This window comes from Oncorhynchus mykiss, chromosome 23 (genome assembly GCF_057628025.1).
Source record: "Oncorhynchus mykiss isolate SJ-2025 chromosome 23, ASM5762802v1, whole genome shotgun sequence".
Classification (NCBI taxonomy): Eukaryota; Metazoa; Chordata; class Actinopteri; order Salmoniformes; family Salmonidae; genus Oncorhynchus; species Oncorhynchus mykiss.
Window position 1 is genome coordinate 21,868,733 of NC_143044.1, and position 16,675 is coordinate 21,885,407.

General features: G+C 42.8%; 1 protein-coding gene across 1 annotated transcript in view; it reads right to left on the reverse strand.

Moving 5' to 3' along the window:
- The window catches only part of LOC110502576 (zinc transporter 6), an 87,870-nt gene that overhangs the window by 58,458 nt on the left and 12,737 nt on the right, over positions 1 to 16,675 (reverse strand). The window contains exon 4 of the mRNA XM_021580716.3: positions 14,167 to 14,251. Within this exon, the coding sequence (XP_021436391.2) occupies positions 14,167 to 14,251 (85 nt within the window). The remainder of the gene's footprint in view (positions 1 to 14,166; positions 14,252 to 16,675) is intronic.

Here is a 16,675-nt window from a genome sequence, read left to right on the forward strand (position 1 = left end):
ACCACTTTATTTGAAGAGAATAACAGCAGAGATAATTATTTCTTTCAGCTTTTATTTCTTTCATCACATTCCCAGTGGGTCAGAAGTTTACAAACACTCAATTAGTATTTGGTAGAATTGCCTTTAAATTGGGTCAAACGTTTCAGGTTGCCTTCCACAAGCTTCCCACAATAAGTTGGGTGAATTTTGGCCCATTCCTCCTGACAGAGCTGGTGTAACAGTTTTTTTTGCACTTTTCGCACCAACGTACGTTCATCTCTAGGAGACAGAACGCGTCTCCTTCCTGAGCGGTATGACAGCTGCGTGGTCCCATGATGTTTATACTTGTGAACTATTGTTTGTACAGATGAATGTGGTACCTTCAGGCATTTGGAGGTCTTGGCTGATATCTTTTGATTTTCCCATGATGTCAAGCAAAGAGGCACTGAGTTTGAAGGTAGGCCTTGAAATACATCCACAGGTACACCTTCAATTGACTCAAATGATGTCAATTAGCCTATCAAAAGCCATGACATAATTCTCTGGAATTTTCCAAGCTGTTTAAAGGCACAGTCAACTTAGTGTACGTAAACTTCTGACCCACTGGAATTGTGCTACAATAAATGGTGAATGTATTAAATGGTGAACTATAGATTGATAACAAGAAATTGGTGGTGGTTGAAAAACGAGTTTTAATGACTCCAACATAAGTGTATGTAAACTTACGACAAACTGTATTTGCAGAAATCCATTCAGGTTTATTTTGTGGCTGTTTGCAAATGCGTTCTTATGATCTAAAGTCACACTGTTGCAACTGCCTGTATACACACAGTCCAGTTCAAAGTGAATGATGGCAGGCCCGTGTGGCAAAAGGCATATTTGCATAAAGGCCTACTGTAGCTCTGATTGGCTATGGCGCACTGGTCTGCATAGACTCCGGTCCTGGACAAGACAGATGTTTTTATTAGGTTTTATTTCCTGCAGTGTCTATTATTTGTGCAAATGCACGGCCGCTTTACCACTCTATATTGTCATAGAATTTAAGCAAAATGCCTTAGTATACGAACATTCTAAGAATTTATGAAAACGTGAAAATGACCATATCTAAGTGCTCGCTTGACTGCCATATTCTTCCTGGGGGTGTATATGAACACATTAAAATAAGATTTCATGTTGCTAAAATGCTGTCAGTTCCACTTTAAGCGGTCATTATTGTCATGTATGTTTGATGCTATGTCGGGCCTATGCCATGTCTTTCACCATATCACAGTGGATTTCCTTGTATGTTAAGCAGATTTCTGTGAAAATCAGACAAAGAAAAATCTAATCTAATAATTTGCTATCGAATGGGAACATTTTCAGCTGAAGAAATGGTTGTGGTAATATGCACATCCATCAAGAAACTTAGGTGCTGGGCTAATGGTACATACATGAAAAGAACAAAGGCCTACACACTGTTTGATGGCAAATATTTTCCCCATTTAATCTCGTTTTGATCCAGAAGATTTTCGTCAGATCAAAACATGTACAAATATTTCCGGTAGCTACCTTATAAATGTCTAAAAGCAAATATCATTCTTCCAGAATTGGCAACAATTCAGTAAATTACAAGCTAATATCTTCCCACTATTTTTCATAGCTATTAGGCTAGCTGCTGAGGATAATGTACATATATCAGCAAAAGTAGCCTCCTAAGAGATCAAGCGCTCTTTTTTTCAGATGAGAAACAAACTGAAAATTGGTTGCAGTGCAATGTCTTCCTTTCGAATTTTCAAGACTTCTTGGTAATGGCATCTTAACCTGTTAGAGCTCTAGGGGCGCTATTTCATTTTTGGATAAAAAACGTTCCCGTTTTAAGCGCAATATTTTGTCACGAAAAGATGCTCGACTATGCATATTCTTGACAGTTTTGGAAAGAAAACACTCTGAAGTTTCAGAATCTGCAAAGATTTTGTCTGTAAGTGCCCCAGAACTCATTCTACAGGCGAAACCAAGATGATGCATCACCCAGGAATTAGCAGAATTTCTGAAGCTCTGTTTTCCATTCTCTCCTTATATGGCTGTGATTGCGCAACGAATGAGCCTACACTTTCTGTCGTTCGCCCAAGGTCTTAGCAGCATTGTGACGTATTTGTAGGCATATCATTGGAAGATTGACCATAAGAGACTACATTTTCCAAGTGTCCGCCTGGTGTCCTGCGTCGAATTCGGTGCGCAATTGCCAGCTGCTTCTACTTTACCATTTGATTCAGGGGAGAAAGCATGTGTCCAAGAACGATGTATCAATGAAGAGATATGTGAAAAACACCTTGATGATTGATTCTAAACAACGTTTGCCATGTTTTCAGTCGATATTATGGAGTTAATTTGGAAAAAAGTTTGCGTTTTGAGGACTGAATTGATGGATTTTTTTTGGTAGCCAAATGTGATGTATAAAACGGAGCTATTTCTAATACACAAGGAATCTTTTTGGAAAAACTGAGCATCTGCTATCTAACTGAGAGTATCCTCATTGAAAACATCAGAAGTTCTTCAAAGGTAAATTATTTTATTTGAAGGCTTTTATGTTTTTGTTAATGTTGCGTGCTGGATGCTAACGCTAATGCTAACGCGAAATGCTAACGCTAGCTAGCTACTTTTACACAAATGATTGTTTTCCTATGGTTGAGAAGCATATTTTGAAAATCTGAGATGACAGTGTTGTTTACAAAAGGCTAAGCTTGAGAGATGGCATATTTATTTCATTTCATTTGCGATTTTCATAAATAGTTAACGTTGTGTTATGCTAATGAGCTTGCTGATAGATTTACACAATCCTGGATACAGGGGTTTTTTCATAGCTAAACGTGACGCAGAAAACGGAGCGATTTGTCCTAAACAAATAATCTTTCAGGAAAAACTGAACATTTGCTATCTGAGAGTCTCCTCATTGAAAACATCTGAAGTTCTTCAAAGGTAAATGATTTTTTTGAATGCTTTTCTGTTTTTTTGTGTAAATGTTGCCAGCTGAATGCTAATGCTAAATGCTACGTTAGCCATCAATACTGTTACACAAATGCTTGTTTTGCAATGGTTGAGAAGCATATTTTGAAAATCTGAGATGACAGTGTTGTTAACAAAAGGCTAAGTTTGAGAGCTAGCATATTTATTTCATTTCATTTGCGATTTTCATGAATAGTTAACGTTGCGTTATGGTAATGAGCTTGAGTCTGTATTCACGATCCCGGATCCGGGATGGGGAGATCAGAAAGGTTAAAGGGATAGGCCACCTTTTCAATGTATGGTGTTCTCGATTCATCCAGACACTCGATATACAAAAATTGTGACCTAAATAAGTAAGTATCCTCACCCGAGCCAGAACAGCACATAGGCTCCTGCCCTATCTCCTGTTTCTGTAATGTGAGGCAGCTGGAGAGGGCACTAGTTTTTTGCAGGGCCTAGATGTATTCTATTCACCATACATGGTAAGACAAGCAATAGCCTGCAATGTCACTGTTAATTATGTGTTCTCTTCCAAGTAACGTAAAGCAACCGCTTTATGAAATGTACTTTAAGTATACCTAAAAGTCAGAGAGGGTGTCACTGAATTGGAAAGTGGAACAATGAGATAATGATTAACTAAGATAAAATTATCTCGCTTAACGACAAACCCTGAGCTTGAACTTTACAGATCAGTGAAGGCCTCGTCACCCTCGGGTTTGCATCAAACTCTGTGGAGTGAACATTGATTCTAGACAATCTGCAAGGAATTTGTAATGGAAGCACAGATCCTGCTCAAGTTTACAACAGGAGATCTCTTCAGCAAGCCGCTGTCTCACAACCAAGCAGCTACATTCACAGCTAAGACCAGTCACAGTGATGAAGCTCAGTGCTGCTGATGGGGACTTCAGACTTGTTCTCAGACCAGGCTAACAGCCCTTCCTCGCTCTTCCTCTCCCTGTGACTATATGGCCGCTGATAGGATAAATGATGGCCCGATAATGCAAACACCGCATTCTGTGGTTCCCTGCTGCATGGCCTTGGTGCATTATTGTATAAAACGCAATTAGAGATTCTCGTAATCACACCGTCCCTCAGGTCATGATTATTACACTCTCCTGGAATAATTAAAGTCCACCCAAGGCACCAGAGGCAGTACAGCACAAGTATGACAATCGTACATCTCCTTTGTAGCAGCAGCTGAGGTAGTGTAGCTTTGCTGTAATGGTGGCATTGTTTACTATGAAGTGGGAGGGATGGAAAGAGAGGACAGGAGGGGAAGGGAATCTAATGAACCAGAAACCAAACGCGCAGAGCGCCACATCAGGGTCTTTATGCAATGACTGGAAAACATCTTGAGATGTGGAAGAAAGCTACACTGAACAAAAATAAAAATGCAACAATTTTAAAGATTTTACTGAGTTACAGGTCATAAAAGGAAAATCTGTCAATTGAAATAAATGAATAAGGCCCTAATCTATGGATTTCACATGACTAGGCTTACAAATATGCATATGTTGGTCAAAGATTTTTTTTTTTAAAGGTAGGGGTGGGGATAGGGCTGTGGCGGTCACAAAATTGTCGGTCGGTGATTGTCAAGCATATAACTGTCAGTCTCACGGTAATTGACCGTCAATAAACAAACACATTTAGCATCTCCTGGCTTCCACATATACTGTAACCTACAAGCCATTTTAAAAAGTCGAATAAATCCATGTAATACAGCCTACACCTTCACAATAAATCCATAATTTATTTTAGACAGGTCTAAAGAAACATAATATGAAGAAAATGAATAGCATACTCTGAGTTGTCCTTATGTTAGGTCCTGATGTGGCTATGCCAAATGGCTGTGGGCTACACTTAGTTCATTTAGCAGACAAGATTTGCTTAGAATTCCATGGCATTATTTTATAGTATGAAGAATACAATTGAACAAAGCTGAATAAAAAAATACATATTTTCTCAAAACGATTTGAGGGAGTCCACACGTGCAGCTATTCTTTGTTGCGCGGTTTACAAAGAAATAGGTACTCCTACATGCTTAATTTATAGTTATTAATGTTACTTTAGTTATTCTACAAACGTCGGGCTATATGTTTAGAATTTTAATACATTGTAAGGCTACATGGTGAGACTAATGATGATTTGAAAAAAGTTGCTTGATTTCTGCTTAGTTTTTTTTGCGCAGGCCGTACACACTCCAATAGTCTGTCATTCACAATTTGACCAGCACTTGATAATTACTTGAACTTCACAGCCGCATCCCCTTTGTGGCAATAATGCACCCTAAAAAAATCCATGCCTTTTGAGGCCCGGAGTGCTGCGTTGTGCCCTTCTCCCTGAGTGTGCTGCGCAATCCGAAGCTTCTCTCACTCAACCTATTCTATTCTGTGTGAGAAATAAATATTCCAAACAGTCTGGGAAAGTTGTGGGATGCGATAGATCCCAAATTACTACAACCATCAGCATCAAAAAAATATTTTTATGCAATGTGGCTGACGCAACAGAACATGTAGCTTAAAATTTTGATTAACTATGAGGTTATTTCTTCACATAAGCACAGAAATGCGCGCATGGTAGTAGGTTATAAGCACGAATGTTCCATTAGCAGAAAACATCATTATCAAAAGTGACCGCAAATGCAATTATGCATGTAATGCTTTTATTATAAAGGTACATTTTTAATAGTGAAAATGATCTTCCCCAAACTTGAAACTCACGTGCTGCTTATACATCAACCCCTATTACCAGCCTGTTCAACCTCTCTTTCATATCGTCTGAGATCCCCAAGGATTGGAAAGCTGCCGCAGTCATCCCCCTCTTCAAAGGGGGCGACACCCTGGACCCAAACTGTTACAGACCAATATCCATCCTGCCCTGCCTATCTAAGGTCTTCGAAAGCCAAGTCAACAAACAGATCACTGACCATCTTGAATCCCACCGTACCTTCTCCGCTGTGCAATCTGGTTTCCGAGCCGGTCACGGGTGTACCTCAGCCACGCTCAAGGTACTAAACGATATCATAACCGCCATCGATAAAAGACAGTACTGTGCAGCCGTCTTCATAGACCTTGCCAAGGCTTTCGACTCTGTCAATCACCGTATTCTTATCGGCAGACTCAGTAGCCTCGGTTTTTCGGATGACTGCCTTGCCTGGTTCACCAATTACTTTGCAGACAGAGTTCAGTGTGTCAAATCGGAGGGCATGCTGTCCGGTCCTCTGGCAGTCTCTATGGGGGTGCCACAGGGTTCAATTCTCGGGCCGACTCTTTTCTCTGTATATATCAATGATGTTTCTCATGCTGCGGGCGATTCCCTGATCCACCTCTACGCAGACGACACCATTCTATATACTTCCGGCCCGTCCTTGGACACTGTGCTATCTAACCTCCGAACGAGCTTCAATGCCATACAGCACTCCTTCCGTGGCCTCCAACTGCTCTTAAACGCTAGTAAAACCAAATGCATGCTTTTCAACCGTTCGCTGCCTGCACCCGCACGCCTGACCAGCATCACCACCCTGGATGGTTCCGACCTTGAATATGTGGACATCTATAAGTACCTAGGTGTCTGGCTAGACTCTAAACTCTCCTTCCAGACCCATATCAAACATCTCCAATCGAAAATCAAATCAAGAGTCGGCTTTCTATTCCGCAACAAAGCCTCCTTCACTCACGCCGCCAAACTTACCCTAGTAAAACTGACTATCCTACCGATCCTCGACTTCGGCGATGTCATCTACAAAATTGCTTCCAACACTCTACTCAGCAAACTGGATGCAGTTTATCACAGTGCCATCCGTTTTGTCACTAAAGCACCTTATACCACCCACCACTGCGACTTGTATGCTCTAGTCGGCTGGCCCTCGCTACATATTCGTCGCCAGACCCACTGGCTCCAGGTCATCTACAAGTCCATGCTAGGTAAAGCTCCGCCTTATCTCAGTTCACTGGTTACGATGGCAACACCCATCCGTAGCACGCGCTCCAGCAGGTGTATCTCACTGATCATCCCTAAAGCCAACACCTCATTTGGCCGCCTTTCGTTCCAGTTCTCTGCTGCCTGTGATTGGAACGAATTGCAAAAATCGCTGAAGTTGGAGACTTTTATCTCCCTCACCAACTTCAAACATCTGCTATCTGAGCAGCTAACCGATCGCTGCAGCTGTACATAGTCTATTGGTAAATAGCCCACCCATTTTCACCTACCTCATCCCCATACTGTTTTTATTTATTTATTTTTCTGCTCTTTTGCACACCAATATCTCTACCTGTACATAACCTTCTGATCATTTATCACTCCAGTGTTAATCTGCATAATTGTAATTATTTGCCTACCTTCTCATGCCTTTTGCACACAATGTATATATAGACTCCCCTTTTTTCTACTGTGTTATTGACTTGTTAATTGTTTACTCCATGTGTAACTCTGTGTTGTCTGTTCACACTGCTATGCCTTATCTTGGCCAGGTCGCAGTTGCAAATGAGAACTTGTTCTCAACTAGCCTACCTGGTTAAATAAAGGTGAAATAAAAAAAATTAAAAAAAACATGCCAGTTAGACTCTACACCCCTTGTAAAGCGGATTAATGTGCTTTAATTTAAGAAGTTACACAAACCTTATTAAAACATATAGGCCTATGGGCTAGGCTACATGAGGTGTGCAACTATGAGTTGAACAAGTTGCCAAAAAAAAGTCTGTGTTTCTTATGCTGGGCATCATTCACAAGTGATATGTAATTCACAAGTGATAGAGTAAAATTGGCACCCATCAGACTATTCTTAATTTAATATTGTCTTTACATATACTAAATAATATATGTGTGACATTTGTTTAGAATGAACCATTATCATGCACCTGAAAAAAAATACATGTCATCTATGCACTTAACTTCTTCGATATAGGGGGCGCTCTTTTAATTTTTGGATGAAAAACGTTCCCGTTTTAAACAAGATATTTTGTCACGAAAAGATGCTCGACTACGCATATAATTGACAGCTTTGGAAATAAAACACTCTGACGTTTCCAAAACTGCAAAGATATTGTCTGTGAGTGAAAGATGTTACAGAAAAAAAACAGATAAAAATACAATCAGGAAGTGCCGCATTTTTTGAAACCGCCTCATGGCAATGACTCCTTATATGGCTGTGGAGGAGCCAGGAGTCAGCTTACCTTTTCCACGTTTTCCCCAAGGTGTCTGCAGCATTGTGACGTATTTGTAGGCATATCATTGGAAGACTGACCATAAGAGACTACATTTACCAGGTGGTCGCTTGGTGTCCTCCGTCGCAATTATTGCGTAATCTCCAGCTGCAGTATTTTTCCGTTTGCCTCTGATTTTATTTTTTTTACATTTATTTCACCTTTATTTAACCAGGTAGGCTAGTTGAGAACAAGTTCTCATTTGCAACTGCGACCTGGCCAAGATAAAGCATAGCAGTATGAGCAGACAACACAGAGTTACACATGGAGTAAACAATTAACAAGTCAATAACACAGTAGAAAACAAAGCAAAGGGGGAGTCTATATACAATGTGTGCAAAAGGCATGAGGTAGGCGAATAATTACAATTTTGCAGATTAACACTGGAGTGATAAATGATCAGATGGTCATGTACAGGTAGAGATATTGGTGTGCAAAAGAGCAGAAAAGTAAATAAATAAAAACAGTATGGGGATGAGGTAGGTGAAAATGGGTGGGCTATTTACCAATAGACTATGTACAGCTGCAGCGATCGGTTAGCTGCTCAGATAGCTGATGTTTGAAGTTGGTGAGGGAGATAAAAGTCTCCAACTTCAGCGATTTTTGCAATTCGTTCCAGTCACGGGCAGCAGAGTACTGGAACGAAAGGCGGCCAAATGAGGTGTTGGCATTAGGAATGATCAGTGAGATACAACCGGCTGGAGCGCGTGCTACGGATGGGTGTTGCCATCGTGACCAGTGAGCTGAGATAAGGCGGAGCTTTACCTAGCATGGACTTGTAGATGACCTGGAGCCAGTGGGTCTGGCGACGAATATGTAGCGAGGGCCAGCCGACTAGAGCATACAAGTCGCAGTGGTGGGTGGTATATGGTGCTTTAGTGACAAAACGGATGGCACTGTGATAGACTGCATCCAGTTTGCTGAGTAGAGTGTTGGAAGCCATTTTGTAGATGACATCGCCGAAGTCGAGGATCGGTAGGATAGTCAGTTTTACTAGGGTAAGCTTGGCGGCGTGAGTGAAGGAGGCTTTGTTGCGGAATAGAAAGCCGACTCTTGATTTGATTTTCGATTGGAGATGTTTGATATGAGTCTGGAAGGAGAGTTTGCAGTCTAGCCAGACACCTAGGTACTTATAGATGTCCACATATTCTAGGTCGGAACCATCCAGGGTGGTGATGCTAGGCGGGCATGCGGGTGCAGGCAGCGATCGGTTGAAAAGCATGCATTTGGTTTGACTAGCGTTTAAGAGCAGTCGGAGGCCACGGAAGGAGTGTTGTATGGCATTGAAGCTTGTTTGGAGGTTAGATAGCACAGTGTCCAATGACGGGCCGAAAGTATATAGAATGGTGTCGTCTGCGTAGAGGTGGATCAGGGAATCGCCCGCAGCAAGAGCAACATCATTGATGTATACAGAGAAAAGAGTCGGCCCGAGAATTGAACCCTGTGGCACCCCCATAGAGACTGCCAGAGGACCGGACAGCATGCCCTCCGATTTGACACACTGAACTCTGTCTGCAAAGTAATTGGTGAACCAGGCAAGGCAGTCATCCGAAAAACCGAGGCTACTGAGTCTGCCGATAAGAATATGGTGATTGACAGAGTCGAAAGCCTTGGCAAGGTCGATGAAGACGGCTGCACAGTACTGTCTTTTATCGATGGCGGTTATGATATCGTTTAGTACCTTGAGTGTGGCTGAGGTGCACCCGTGACCGGCTCGGAAACCAGATTGCACAGCGGAGAAGGTACAGTGGGATTCGAGATGGTCAGTGACCTGTTTGTTGACTTGGCTTTCGAAGACCTTAGATAGGCAGGGCAGGATGGATATAGGTCTGTAACAGTTTGGGTCCAGGGTGTCTCCCCCTTTGAAGAGGGGGATGACTGCGGCAGCTTTCCAATCCTTGGGGATCTCAGACGATATGAAAGAGAGGTTGAACAGGCTGGTAATAGGGGTTGCGACAATGGTGGCGGATAGTTTCAGAAATAGAGGGTCCAGATTGTCAAGCCCAGCTGATTTGTACGGGTCCAGGTTTTGCAGCTCTTTCAGAACATCTGCTATCTGGATTTGGGTAAAGGAGAACCTGGAGAGGCTTGGGCGAGGAGCAGCGGGGGGGGCGGGGCTGTTGGCCGAGGTTGAAGTAGCCAGGCGGAAGGCATGGCCAGCCGTTGAGAAATGCTTATTGAAGTTTTCGATAATCATGGATTTATCGGTGGTGACCGTGTTACCTAGCCTCAGTGCAGTGGGCAGCTGGGAGGAGGTGCTCTTGTTCTCCATTGACTTCACAGTGTCCCAAAACTTTTTGGAGTTGGAGCTACAGGATGCAAACTTCTGCCTGAAGAAGCTGGCCTTAGCTTTCCTGACTGACTGCGTGTATTGGTTCCGGACTTCCCTGAACAGTTGCATATCACGGGGACTATTCGATGCTATTGCAGTCCGCCACAGGATGTTTTTGTGCTGGTCGAGGGCAGTCAGGTCTGGGGTGAACCAAGGGCTGTATCTGTTCTTAGTTCTGCATTTTTTGAACGGAGCATGCTTATCTAAAATGGTGAGGAAGTTACTTTTAAAGAATGACCAGGCATCCTCAACTGACGGGATGAGGTCAATGTCCTTCCAGGATACCCGGGCCAGGTCGATTAGAAAGGCCTGCTCACAGAAGTGTTTTAGGGAGCGTTTGACAGTGATGAGGGGTGGTCGTTTGACTGCGGCTCCGTAGCGGATACAGGCAATGAGGCAGTGATCGCTGAGATCCTGGTTGAAGACATCGGAGGTGTATTTGGAGGGCCAGTTGGTCAGGATGACGTCTATGAGGGTGCCCTTGTTTACAGAGTTAGGGTTGTACCTGGTGGGTTCCTTGATGATTTGTGTGAGATTGAGGGCATCTAGCTTAGATTGTAGGACTGCCGGGGTGTTAAGCATATCCCAGTTTAGGTCACCTAACAGAACAAACTCTGAAGCTAGATGGGGGGCGATCAATTCACAAATGGTGTCCAGGGCACAGCTGGGAGCTGAGGGAGGTCGGTAGCAGGCGGCAACAGTGAGAGACTTATTTCTGGAGAGAGTAATTTTCAAGATTAGTAGTTCGAACTGTTTGGGTATGGACCTGGAAAGTATGACATTACTTTGCAGGCTATCTCTGCAGTAGACTGCAACTCCTCCCCCTTTGGCAGTTCTATCTTGACGGAAGATGTTATAGTTGGGTATGGAAATCTCTGAATTTTTGGTGGCCTTCCTGAGCCAGGATTCAGACACAGCAAGATGACAAACCGACTGCCAGGAATGATTTTTCATCGAATAGAATTGTGAAAAACACCTTGAGGATTGATTCTAAACAACGTTAGCCATGTTTCTGTCGATATTATGGAGCTAATTTGGAAAAAAGTTGTAAGTGACTGCATTTTCGTTTTTTTTTCTTAGCCAAACGTGATGAACAAAACGGAGCTATTTCTCTTACACAAATAATATTTTTTGAAAAAATTAACATTTGCTATCTAACTGAGAGTCTCGTCATTGAAAACATTCGAAGTTCTTCAAAAGGTAAATTATTTTATTTGAATGATTTTCTTGTTTTTGTGAAAATGTTGCCTGCTGAATGCTAGGCTTAATGCTATGCTAGGCTATCAATACTCTTACACAAATGCTTGTGTAGATTTGGTTAAAGCATATTTTGAAAATCTGAGATGACAGTGTTGTTAACAAAAGGCTAAGCTTGTGTTTCAATATATTTATTTCATTTCATTTGCGATTTTCATGAATAGGAAACGTTGCGTTATGGTAATGAGCTTGAGGCTATGATTACGCTCCCGGATACGGGATTGCTCAACGCTAGAGGTTAAATACCGAATTGAGGACGATTTTCCCGGGGATTTGTTTTCATGCCAGCAAGGTAGGCTATACTCCTGTTGTAAATATAATCAATGTGCTTAATATGGTAGCGCTGTACTGCAGCGGCAGCTGTGCTATCAGAGTCCCTGGGTTCGCGCCCAGGCTGTCGTAACCGGCCGCGACCGGGAGGTCCGTGGGGCGACGCACAATTGGCCTAGCGTCGTCCGGGTTAGGGAGGGATTGGTCGGTAGGGATCTCCTTGTCTCATCGCACACTAGCGACTCCTGTGGCGGGCCGGGCGCAGTGCACGCTAGCCAAGGTTGCCAGGTGCACAGTGTAGCCTCCGACACATTGGTGCGGCTGGCTTCCGGGTTGGATGCTCGCTGTGTTAAGAAGCAGTATGGCTGGTTGGGTTGTGTATCGGAGGACGCATGACATTCAGCCTTCGTCTCTCCCGAGCCCGTACGGGAGTTGTAGCAATGAGACAAGATAGTAGCTACTACAACAATTGGATACCACGAAATTAGGGAGAAAAAGGGGTAAAATTAAAAATTAAAAAAATAAATATATATATACATATATGTTGCGCTCATGAAGTGTTTGTTTGATTAGATTTTTTCTATTACATTTGCATTGATGTCAGAGTGATTAGAGGGACAATAGAGTGCTGAGTACCAGGCAGTTAGCAAGTTTGGTAGACTACTATGGCCATCAGCAGCATCAGAGATTGGAGACGCCTAATTACCGTGACTAAATGGTCATGTGGAATTTGACTGCCTCCATGACTTGTGATGGCCGGTGTGAGGACGACGAGCACACAGATGAGCTTCCCTGAGAAGTGGCCTTTTGTCCCCAGCACAAGGTGCACCTGTGTAATAATCATTCTGTTTAATCAGCTTCTTGATATGCCACACTTGTCATATGGATGGATTATCTTGGCAAAAGATAAAAGCTCACCAACAGGGACGTAAACACATTTGTGCTTAACATTTTAGAGAAATAATATTTTTGTGCTGGAATCTTTAATTCAGCTCATGAAACCAACACATGAAAAATTATGTAACCGCAGATCCTCAAAAGGTTATATAGCTGCACCATCGAGAGGATCCTGACTGGTTGCGTCACTGCCTGGTATGGCAACAGCCTCCGACCGCAAGGCACTACAGAAGGTAGTGCGTAGAGCCCAGTACATCACTGGGGCCAAGCTTCCTGCCATCCAGGACCTCTGTACCAGGCGATGTCAGAGGAAGGCCCTAACAATTGTCAAATACTTCAGCCACCCTAGCCATAGACTGTTCTCTCTGCTATCGCACGGCAAGTGTACTGGAGCGCCAAGTCTAGGTCCAAAAGGCTTCTTAACAGCTTCTACCCCCAAGCCATAAGATTTCTGAACAGCTAATCAAATGGCTACCCAGACTATGCCCCCCCCCTTTTACGCTGCTGCTACTCTATGGTTATCATCTATGCATAGTCACTTTAACTCTACCTACATGTACATATTACCTCAATTACCACGACTAACCTGTGCCCCCGCACACTGTACCGGTACCCCCTGTATATAGCCTCGCTACTCTTACTTCATTGATGCTCTTAAACTATTTTTATTTGTAATTTTTTTACTTAACTTGAATGAGGGATCCTGTTTTCTGCATCATTACATCTGGATGATTTTCTTTTTAGGCCCACTGGTCCTCCCAAATTAATAGCCGCACAGCAAAATATTTAGGAGCATATGCGGCCAAAATGGTCGCACTTTAGAGCCCTGAACACACCATCACAATAACACTGCGACACCAGCAGAGATCTAATCTGTGTGGGGGTGGGAGGTCAGAACATAGTAGATTAATTACTATTCCTATGGGTCAGCAGGACTCTATAATATGGGATCTCTCCCCCTCTGGATACGTGACATCATGAGTGGATCTAGGAAGCTGGAGAATAATCATTATAATGGTGGGAACTGCAAGTGCCCTAGGTGAAGAACTTAAGGGAGAACAGAATTATGTCTGAGCACAGTATCAGAACAATGTCAGTACATAGTGTTCTCACTGATGTACTCTACTACGTAGTATCCAAAGCTGTAGTCCATAGATGTCCTTGTTTACTCAGTGGGCCCTCTAACCTCTAGGCTAACTCTGCCTGGCTGGCTGTGTGGAACACTGTGTCATGTAGATGAGTACTCACCCATACTGTTGGTGGAGCTGCACCACATCAGCAGGCAGCCAGTACAAAGAACATTCAGCATCCCGAACACCAGGATTCTCCATGACTAAAACACAAACAGAACATTAACCAGAGCTTTCTAAACCAATGAATTCATTTAGATCTATAGGATTGCTTGGAGTGGTGCATTAATAGCTAATGCAGGTGGATGATTTGTTATGGCATTGCCTAACCTATCTGTTAGTTAGGCTAATCTAATAATATTGTATTGTTAATTTGCCAATTCAGGGAATGCTTTGTTGCAGACAAACCACGTACAAAATGGAAAGCAAAAATGTGAGGACGGTACAAACTCAAGGCTATCCACCACGTCTTTGTCTGTCACTTTGTGTTGGAGTCAGTGGCTGTCCTTGGAGTGCTGTGAAATCTACAATTACTGCAGTGCACCGTGTTATGACAGGACTAGGGTGTCTTGTGACAGCTGGAGCCAGGGATAGAGATGGGAGCTGAAGTGTGTGTGTGTGGGCCTGTTGCAGCTTCAGGGCCCTGTAGATCGCTTTGCCTGTGTCAGTGTGCAAACAGAGCAACAGCATGCTGCCCAACACATACAATCCCCCCCCCCCCCCCCACACACACACACACACACACTTTCTGGGAAAGCAGGAAACAACGAGATGTCACTGCCACCCTCTGGGTGAAGGAGATATTGCAAGTAAACGTGTCGGCAAATCTTTTTCCTGAGGGTTGTTCTTTAGACATCACATATCTAGGTTAGATCTTACATTGGAGTGACACTCGCAAACACCTTCAGGAACATCAGCCTCCCTGAGTAACAGAACACTGTCGCTGATATATCATCTGTAGATAATATGCCTACGTCATGTACTTCATCATCAGCTTTAATCCAGACAAATATAGGGCTACTCAGCAGCACAGAAGGAGAGAAGAGTTTTACTGCCAGGTCAACAGCAGCATCAGTCTGGAAGACTCCCACTGCCTAGTGCATGGATGGAGCAGACGCCCAGTGTCAAGCCACAGTAAGCCTAACCTAAATAATCACACATCATCACACCCTTATGAAGAAAGAAACCACTCTCCACTTTCTCCGCCAAAGGAACGTTCTTTTTGGGAAACTTAGTCTCTTCTCCATGCATGTGAAGTGAACTCTGTTGACTCTACCCCGATCAGTCTCTCTGGTTCTATAGAATCTAACCCAGTCTCTTCCATACGGCTTCTAGGGAGAGCAGTCTCCACAAATCAAATCAAGTTTTATTTGTCACATACGCCGAACAGGTGTAGGTAAACCTTAGTGAAATGCTTACTTACAAGCCCTTAACCAACAATGCAGTTTCAATAAAAAAATCGGTGTTATGAAAGTATTAACTAAATAAACTGAAGTAAACAAGTGAATAATTAAAAATAAAACTAAGAAAATAGAAAAATAATTAAAGAGCAATAAGAAAATAACAGTAGCAAAGCTATATACGGGGGGGTACCGGTACAGAGTCAATGTGCAGGGACAGGTTAGTCGAGGTAATATGTATATGTAAGTAGAGGTAAAGTGACTATGCATAGATAATAAACAGAGAGTAGCAGCAGTGTTAAAACGCAAATAGTCCGGGTAGCCATTTGGTTAGATGTTCAGGAGTCTTATGGCTTGGGGGTAGAAGCTGTTAAGAAGCCTTTTGGACCTAGACATGGTACTCTGGTACCGCCTTCCATGCCGTAGCAGAGAGAACAGTCTATGACTAGGGTGGCTGGAGTCTTTGACAATTTTTAGGGCCTTCCTCTGACACGGCCTGTTATAGAGCTCCTGGATGGCAGGAAGCTTGGCCTCAGTGATGTACTGGGCCGTACGCACTACCCTCTGTAGTGCCTTGCGGTCGGAGGCCGAGCAGTTGCCATACAAGGCGGTGCTGCAACCAGTCAGGATTAGAAGTCGACCGATTATGATTTTTCAACACCAATACAGATACCGATTATTGGAGGACCAAAGAAGCCGATACCGATTAATCGGCAGATTTTTATTAATTTATTTGTAATAATGACAATTACAACAATACTGAATGAACACTTATTTTAACTTCATATAATACATCAATAAAATCAATTTAGCCTCAAATAAATAATGAAACATGTTCAATTTGGTTTAAATAATGCAAAAACAAAGTGTTGGAGAAGAAAGTAAAAGTGCAATATGTGCCATGTAAGAAAGCTAACGTTTAAGTTCCTTGCTCAGAACATGAGAACATATGAAAGCTGGTGGTTCCTTTTAACATGAGTCTTCAATATTCCCAGGTAAGAAGTATTAGGTTGTAGTTATTATAGGAATTATAGGACTATTTCTCTCTATACCATTTGTATTTCATTAACCTTTGACTATTGGATGTTCTTATAAGCACTTTAGTATTGCCAGTGTAACAGTATAGCTTCCGTCCCTCTCCTCGCCCCTACCTGGGCTCGAACCAGGAAAACATCGACAACAGCCACCCTCGAAGCAGCGTTACCCATGCAGAGCAAGGGGAACAAC